General features: G+C 39.4%; 1 protein-coding gene across 1 annotated transcript; it reads left to right on the plus strand.

Moving 5' to 3' along the window:
* Positions 1 to 999: 999 nt before the first annotated feature.
* On the plus strand, positions 1,000 to 7,656 carry LOC139708722 (spermatogenesis-associated protein 24-like). The gene is made up of 5 exons (XM_071620656.1): positions 1,000 to 1,131; positions 2,712 to 2,774; positions 3,729 to 3,859; positions 5,169 to 5,239; positions 7,301 to 7,656. The coding sequence occupies exons 1-5, from the start codon at positions 1,000 to 1,002 to the stop codon at positions 7,507 to 7,509; spliced, it is 606 nt and encodes a 201-aa protein (XP_071476757.1). The 3' UTR covers positions 7,510 to 7,656.
* The last annotated feature ends 1,873 nt before the right edge of the window (positions 7,657 to 9,529 follow it).

A 9,529-nucleotide genomic window follows, 5' to 3' on the forward strand; every position in this document is an offset into this window, starting at 1 on the left:
ACCTGTCTAAGGTTTTACACAATAGGACATGCTGTGTTCAGTATAGCATACAGGTCATTTGCCATCCTTCCCATCTGCAGGCAGCATTTACAAACATGGCAGCCGATGGTAACCTTCACATCTGAAGCATAATTATCTCAATCATAGAATGTAGTCACCAATCTTAATGCATTTGAAATAGAATGACATGGTAACGTATGTTACATGATGAAATTTACGCCCCATGAAAGAAATTATCACACCTTTAAAATAAAGCAAAACTATGTGTTCATATTTTTCAACTACAAACTTGAATATTTGTCTCGTGGATTGGTATAAAAATGAAACCTATTCTAACAACTTTAATTTTCCCGTTTTGTGATTGTCCAATTGTGCCAAAATAGTGGTTTTGGGCCGAATACGCTGAAAAACTCTGGATAGAGTATCACTCAGCACTGTGGTGTGATGTGCAGCTAATCACAACGGAGGTGACGCTGGAGCGCTTCTTTGAATGTGTCAAATTTATGAATCTGCTTTATGTTACTCGGCAGATTATTCCAATCCTTCGCTGTTCTATGGAAGAAGGAGTTGGCGAGAGCAGTTGAGGAACCGTATAAAGTAGAGTAATTATCCGGATGATAACTTCGGGTTGTCATACCTCTCGGTGCTTGAGCAGGACTGAGAATTATAATCCTCGAGATTTAGATCAATATTGCCGTGCTTTATTTTATGAAATGTTGATAGCCTTAAAAGCTTGCGTCGTTCTGGGAGTGGATGAAGTTTGAGATCCTTTATCATTCCGGAGACGGAAGATTGCCACTTGTAATCATTACAGATGAATCATCAAATTTTGTCAACATTTAGGTGAGCACGTGGAGCGCACGTTCAGGGACGGACGTGCGTGATGTATGCGTGCGCTTTGAATTGTGCAGCTTGGTATTGTATTGTAGGTCTTCTTGACACTGAGTTTCTTGACTACAGCTGTATGTAACGAGAAGTTTGGGAGCATGCCTGGAAGTCATGTCGGATGACAGTGAGAACGCTTCCGTCGGTGGTGCAAATAGCTTAGAGGACTCTCATCAATTCGTTTTCACTCAACTGCAAGATGTCGTGAGAACCCAAAAGCGTTTGATTAGTACGTTATGCGAAAAGGTCAGTAGTACTCAAAGCGAAAGTTTTGAAACGGTCCCATATATGTACATTGGTGTATGGTACGTCAATTGTAACGTCAATGTAAATTTACATTGCATTTGGTTGCATTCACAGACCTGTATGTGTGGTGTATCATCATGGGCATGGCATGGCATGGCCTGGTGATGATTGACATTAATAAAATGTAAATTTAGCCCGACCGTCGCGTCACGACATGCTGGCAGCGACAGGGCTTGATGCTTGCAGTGTATTGCGTCCTGTGTTTCAGTACAGTAGCTGAGTAGGTATACCCATTCATGGTATTAAAAATGCAAACATCGATTAATGCACATGAAAACAATGGTCAATGACAAATTTGGTGTAGAAGAGTCGTGGTAGAGTTGGAGAGTTGAATGTGTGTGTGTTCATGGGCGTTTAATTTGAGGAACAACATTGACCGACCGGTCTATATCAGATTAGACTGCGCAATGTTGCGGGTGAATAACTAGAGTCTATTACATGTAAGTAGGTGGGTGTGCAGAGCTACACTGAATTGACGGCCAGCGCATGCGCACACATCACATGTGCACAAATTTCAAATTTGATTAGATACCTTTGTATCTTAGAAAATATTCCTCAGTTTCACCTTAATTTTATTTCACCATGGCAGAAAATACTGTAGATTCATATCACTTGCTCAGATTGTTGATTGTAAGTGCGGAATTCTTCGCGACAAAAAAAAGAAACGAATTTTTTTCTTACTGTGCACTGCACTGGTGCAAGCTCATTTTAATCAACCGCCTGTTCTCCATTTATAAAGCATGTAAATGTAGTGTCAGTGAATGGCAAATATGTGTTAACATTGATAATGTGTAGTATTATAGTAACTAATGAGGGTTTTCTTCAATTCTTTTTCCTCCTGTTTCCTCAAGTTATTTACCTGTACCACCCTCATTTCTCTTGATTTGTGTTTATGTTTGAACGTTCCAGCTAATTTCAATTGCGCCCCGTCTCACGCGTACTTGTCATATCATACGCCAGAAAATTATTGCGTGAGGGTGGTCAATCTGAAAATACGTGGTCGATGCGTAGTAGACTTACTATGCTCAGTGCTGCACTGGCACTGGTCCGACGGCTCCTGACCAGTAAAAATCACTTTCGGACCAGTAACATTTTCAGGAATGGACCAGTAAAAATGGAAAAACTGGGTACGGTACCGACTTGTCAGACAGACAGGTTGGACCAGTAGAAAAAAATGGTTAGTATGCAACGGTGCTATACTAGATGCAGTGGTAGTCGTAGGTCTGGACCCATTTTTTATGTCGAGTTGGAGGTTCCAGATGCAGACAACAGAACCTCCCCCCCCCCCCCTCAAAAAAAAAAAAAAAAACCCAAACAAACAAACAACAACAACAACAACAAACAAGCAAACAAACAAACAAACAAAACAAACAAAAAACACAACAAATCAAAACACCTCCCAGCCCCCATACTTGCCATGCCCATGGCCATGTACATGTACGTGTAGATTATTCAGTCATTACTAAGTGGATACTGTCAATTGATTTTTTTTTCTTTCGTGAATGCTGTGCTATCTACAGATTCAAGATGCAGAGAATAGACCAACCCAGGAGGAGTTTGACAACTTACAGCAAGAGTTAGAGGTAATCAGTTTTTCCCAAAATTCATAATTCAAAGGACAAGTTCACCTCAATAGTAAACATATGGATTGAGTAAATGAAGCAATATTGGTTCAATAGAATACATCAGTGAAAGTTTGAGGAAAATCAGACAATACATTCAAGAGTTATGAATTTTTGAAGTTTCTACACAGTCACTGCTGGATGAGAAGACTACTGCAGGTCATGATGTCACATACATAGGGAGAACGATAAAAGGAAAAATAAAAGGAAAATATTAACAAAATTCCATAAAATTTCAGGAAACTTATAGATTTGTAACTTGTCTGATTTTCCTCAAACTTTCGCTGATGTGTTCTACTAATGCTGCTGCTTTCACTCAATCCACATGTACACAATTTGGTGGACTTGTCCTCAAATATTTGAACATTTGAACACATTAACAATGATTCAGAAAATACTAGACCCTGCATGTATACATTGTATAACTTCAAGGGGCCAATCTTGATATGCCCTTCAGATTTTAAATTTAAAAAAACCCCACAAATGAACAGACTCTGGTAATTGGTTTTGTATCTGTGTGCATATTTATGTGTGTATGTGTGCCTTAGTGATTTTGAATGTTAGTCTCCCCAGCAAACTAGTTTCTATCTTAGATTTCTGAATCCTGGGCTCTGTTTCATAAAACTTGTTATCAATAACAAATTGCAATGGTTATTATAAACTACTGAAATCCTTGCATCCAATTAGCTGAGAGCAAGTTTGTCATAGAAATATGGTAGTTACTGATGAAGAATTTTATGAAACGGGACCCTGATCAATAATGTTAACTGATCATTACTTTAAACAGACAATGACATACAAAAAAAAACCCACACAACTATTGGTATACAGGTGAACCTTCCCCTGCACTCTTCAAGCAAAATTGATGATACCTCATGTAATTTTGAAAACTGCACTTTTTTTCTTAACTTCCAGAATGAGAAAGATGAGCATGAGAGAACAAGAGCCTTGTTGGACACCCATTCTGAGAAGCTTCAGTTTGCTCTTGGAGAAATAGAGATCTTGACAGCACAGCTGACTAGGGAGAAGGCAGTATTTGAAGCTTCGTAAGTCTCAGTTCTCACTCTTTTCTCACTCTCTGTGAGTTAATGCAGTGGTCTGCAATTCAACTAGTCTGGTTTGTTGTTTGTTGTTTTTTCTCTTTTTTTTGGGGGGGGGGGGGGGGGAGGTGTTCTGTTTGTTTTTGTGTGTCTTATTTTTATTTTTTGCAAGATAGTCCCCGCGTTTGCATTGGTCCCCGCGACGTGGGGAAAGTCCCGAGCTGTGGGACTTTCTCCTCCAAAACCATAATGTGAACGCTCGCTGGGACTTGTCCCCTCGTCCCCGCCAAGCAAGTTGGGTACGGGGACAAGATTTGGAGGGGAGAGTGACCTTGGGGCAAAATTGATAGCGTCCAGCTGTTGTCATCAAATGTGTGCATGCGCTGTGCCTGGTTTCAAGTGGCAGAGCTCGCCCCAAACCCAAATTGCCCCCACAGCTCGGGGACAGATGAGATAGCAGTGTGGACTGTCAGTCGTAAAAAAGATAAGATCTCATGTGGCTGTCCCCACGTCGCGGGGACTAATGTGAACGCGGGGAGTGGTACTATGCATTTGTAACTCGTAGATCACTGTGTAGGTTTCTTGCTGGCTTATCTTTGGACAATGATAGCAGCACTGGAAATTTGTGTATTCTTATTCTCTCTCAGAAGTGATTGATCCTTGCATAAATGGTGAGCTTGTCTTTGTGCTTAAGAACGCTCAAAACTAAGGTATATACAGTCTTGGCATCAGAAAGCTTCATTGTTGTCCCTTTAGAATAATAACGATGTGATGCCCTTTTACTGATCCCTCATGTTGAGTGAATAACTGTAAGCTTTCTCTGTCTACTTCATTGTGATTTATGTCATACTGCCATGATTTTAGGGAGAAAAACAAAAGTGGAGAAACTTGGAGGAATTGTGGAATAATCTGAAACCCTATGACTCCCTTCTAGAAACAAGTGAAATTAGGGAAAATTAACCTGATGAGAAAAGTTTTTAGCCTTTCTCAAACTGTTATTCTTTATTGATTAGATTGAAGGAGCATTCCATCAAATTACAAGACCAGAGAGATGTGGCTTCCAGGAAGGATGTGTGCTCCTGTGTCAGCTCAGACGTACAATGAAAATATTGTACTTCATTGATATTAGTAATGATGACTGCAGATTTCTGTTAAACTTCCTGCTAATACAGAGTGCAATTCAATAACAAACACACAGATAAATTTATGCATTTGAGTCATTTTCTTTTACCTGTGACACTATACTTTGTGATCTTATGTTTAGTAAGGATGGAACATTGTGATGATTTTGGCATCTCTTCTTCCTCTTGCACAGATTTAATAAAGTGAGACACCAGGCCGTGAAAGAAACCAACAAAAATCACACATTGGCTGCGGAGTGTACATGTAAGTCGCAATAGACTGGTTTACTGTGATATTCCAATTTTGTACAGTATATCTACTGTAAAACGAGAAATGTTCGCGTGCATTTTAATTTTGCGAATTTCGCGAGCACCAAGATTCGCGAAATTAAAATGCACGCAAAATTTCTTATCTACATTATATGCATTGAACGCAAGAGGCAATTCGTGAAAATTTCTTGCCGCGAAAAAGGCCGTCGGCTCAAATTCGCGAAAATTTCGTGCCGCGAATATATCGTGTTTTACAGTATACTTTGTGGAAAATGGTTGTCCCTGACAATGTGGAACGCTTGCCTGCTGCATGACAGAGCAACAACTAACACAGGCAAGCAAGGGGCGTTTCATCAACGAGTTCGTCGGAGGTTTTCACCAACAAATTTGCTAACAGCCAATCAGAAGCAAGGATTTCAGTAGCTTTTAACAGTTGTCAGTGTAAATCACTGACAAAAAGTTTCATGAAACGGTCCCCAGGTATTGAAATAAATTGACTGATTGCATGCAATAGCTTGTCACATCTGCAGAGGAAATTTATTTATGAATGTCAATACCTTGTGAACATACCTTATAAAAAGTCTTGTGTAGAAAAAAGAGTTCTTCAATTTATTTAAAGTTTCTGCACAAGTGTAAAACAAAAGATTTTCCTTGGCAATCATAAAGCTTGCCCAGCCCTGTCTTACTTGGCAACAAACTAATGAATGCTATTAAGTTCTGATGTGGGTTGTAAACAAAAGATCAGAAAAAGCTGCAAAGTAGGTTAAGGAGTTTGTGTCGATTGCTGAGACCACTTGAAAGCCAGTGCCATGAATTTAACAGTCTTGTTGTAATGATAGCTCAAATGTATAGATGTTTTCCCTTGAAGGCATTGTATGAATTTTTCATTGAGCCTGCAACTATATATGAAACAAACTTGAAATACTTGGATTTCAGTTTATAGAACATAATGGTGTATTTTATATTGCAAGCATCAGGCAATTTTTATATAAAGAACAACCTTTGTTATAAGTTTTGCATGAATTTGAAAATGCTGATAAACCAGTTTAATAAATTGTTTTACACAGATACAGTCTTGACTTCCCTCCCTACCTCTCCTTTTCTTCTCAGGAACCGAGAATGTGTTTCATTCTGACATGTTACATGTTCTGTGATTTTGTATTCAGTATGAAAGATTGCACAATAGTGAATTTGCAGGGGGATTTATAATGAGCAAGCACTTCAATATGGGTTTAGAGTGCTGCACATGAAAATTATCTTTGAAAGGGCATATTTGTAATTTAAATCCTTGCAGTGTTTACGTTATGGTTGAACCTGTTCCAGATGATCTAGTATATGCTTTATCACTTACCAAATTTGAACTAGAAAGAGATATCTTTAGTGGTAGACATTTATATAAATGTACAGAATAGAGGGGCTCTGCATCATGGAAGGATCATTCAATGTTGTTTTGAATCAGGATTCCAACTTTTTGTGAGATAGTGAGAAACCTCTTATGAAAATATGATAGAGCATACAATTCTAAGAGGAATTCATAGTTTATTTGATTAAAATTGGAGTCAAAAGGGGCCTGAGCTTTCGATCCTAGCATATGTGATTGCTTTCCCTGCTTGTTTGTCATTTTGCCTCTGACAAAGATCTGCTAGGATCGAAAGCTCAGGCCCCTTTTGACTCCATTTTACTCCATTGGCTCGCCTTTATTGGATAAGCAGTTTTCAGCAGCTTTTTTTTTTTTGCTACACTTGATTAAAAGTGGTTTAGAATTTGTTGAGATCGATTTATTAAAAAAAAAAAAAAAAAAAAAAAAAGAGGTCCTGAAAAAAGTGCGACCAACCTTTCATGATGACGACTTTGCTTTACTTTATTTTGGATATCAGCCATTTCAAAATGGATTTGTATCAAACAAACTTTGAATTCCTCTCAGATTTGCATGATCTGTAATACTTATAGGATAAGTGGTTTCTAATTATCTCACAATAGGTTCAAATCGGAATCCCCATATCAACCAAAACTATACCATCCCTTTAAAGTTAGGTCTTGAACATTTTGTCATCAGCCATCAAGGCAGAGAAGGAGAAGCAGGAGGACCTGCTGGCGTTCAAGGACGCCAAGATCTCCGACCTCAAGAAGCGCCTAGCCAGCCAGAAAGAGAGCCACCACCGACAGCTGGAGGAGATCAATATCCAGCAGCAGCAGGAAGCCTACATCAGCCGTAACCTAGCAACCGCATCCCACAGGGGCAGGGGGAGGAGCGGGAAGAGGTGACAGGAAAAGGGATGCAGAGATTCCTTCCTCCCGTGGCTCGCTGGTGCCACTTGGTGCTCTCTCTGTGTGGTATTCTCCAAACTCTATATATTTTATATGTTTGTCACATTTATTTCTGTCACATTGTTATATGATGATTTTCAACAATACTACCTGGTGTCTCTTTCATACTCAACTACCTCAAGATGACACATAGAAAAAAAAAGAATCGCAGCAGACAGAGTAATGTATGATATATACCAAGGTGGCGTTTTATTCACTCGATGCCCAGATGGAGTTTAGGAGTCTACTTGTGTGATGTAACAAAGTGAATGTCTTCCACTCAATGAATGACAAACAGGAATGTAAGTGGGTAGTACCAAAAAAAAAAATATATCTAGAATGTATTTGATGAGCACAAAGATTTAGTCAAGTGTATGTTGATGTAGGAAGCCCCCCCCCCCCCCCCCGAAATGTTAAAGCAAACACATACATGCATTTATTTTTTTTACAAAATAGAGAAGTTCATTTTGTGGAAATCCTCACTCCTTACTATGAATGTGAGGAACAAGAAACTCCATAGTGTCGCTGAACTTGTACTTCTGTGTTGATTGGCTTGCTCCATCTCCACTTTTCGATTCTTCTCCTGCATTTTCTTTCTGTTCTTCAGAATGCTATCCCTCATGTTGGTCCACTCTTTCTTGGCTACCAACACCTGAAACAAAATAATAGAATAAAGTATGTATCCTCTCAAAATCGTGTTGAGATCCTCTCCACCATATATGATTCTGAAGGATTAACTCATGTCTCAATTATGTTAAGTTCAATTTACCATTATCTCTTCCGAGTTACAAACTAGTTAAACGGAATTGTACCTGAACTTGAAACATGTAGTTATTCGATTGCAAATAACAGATGGATTTGCTGTTCATTCCCATATTTCTCTATTACTCACACACAGACAGACAGACACAGACACACACATGCACACACATGCACACACACACACACACACACACACACACACACACACACACACAGCAATGTTTGTGGTCTTCTCCATAATTTTGTTTATTCCTTGACTTCCATCAAAGTTTGTGGCTTTTCATAACCCTGGAACAGATGGTTTATGTATGTGTGAAATATCTCGAGATTCCAAGTGGGGTGCCAGTATGATTCTACTCATTATTCTTCTTCCTCACGTCTTTGAAACTCTCCAAGCTCTTGTAGAGCCATGGATTTTCTTCTACTACAAGGATCAATTCCTCCTCCATGGGATTATCTGTTTATTTAGTTTATTTATCTAGTTTATTTTCCTAAGATTCAAAATACACTCATTGTCTTCCATAGTGGACTGCATTGTACATTCTAAAATCTTGGGAAAATCTTCTATGTAGGTTTTTTCAATCTTATGTATCAAATGTTAAGATAAAGATGTAGTTTAGGAAGTAATATGATACCCCTAATACGTCTCTAAGGCTGCGTTTATCATCTTTCCCCTGTTTGAAGCGGCTTTCAAAAGCCGTTTCCAAAGCCCTTTAGAAACGGCTTCCAAAATAGTTGCATTTATCAACTCATCACAACACGAAAATTGGTCTTGTCACTGCGCAGCTGCATTGCGTGTTCATGCTCAGCATCAGACTTGATCTTAAAAGTTCCTGTATCCAGTGTCGCTACCGGGGATGTTGATGGTTTGTCCCGAAAGACAGGATGAACAATGTCGTACCGAAAGGGCAAGTCATCCTCGTTGCCCTGTCCTGATTTGCGAGACTTGTCTTGAAGGGTCCTGTATTTCCTTTGGATTCTGTTGATCTTGTCTCTACATGAAGGGCCGTCCCAACGCGCGTAGCCGGCACGGGCAAGCTCCGAGGCAAATCTCGCGAACACTGGCTTGTTTCTCACTTTCGACTTCAGATCATGTTGAACTTCAGGCTCTGCCCACAAAAGCAGTAGACATCACACATCTTCCGGTGCTCAATTGGCACCTTTAGCAGCCATATCTGCAGTCAAAACTTATCCCTGATCAGAAGAGAGCAATCAA

Source organism: Diadema antillarum, unplaced genomic scaffold (genome assembly GCF_040938485.1).
Source record: "Diadema antillarum isolate AM-2024a unplaced genomic scaffold, OU_Dant_1.0 seq00001370_RagTag, whole genome shotgun sequence".
NCBI classification, from domain to species: domain Eukaryota; kingdom Metazoa; phylum Echinodermata; class Echinoidea; order Diadematoida; family Diadematidae; genus Diadema; species Diadema antillarum.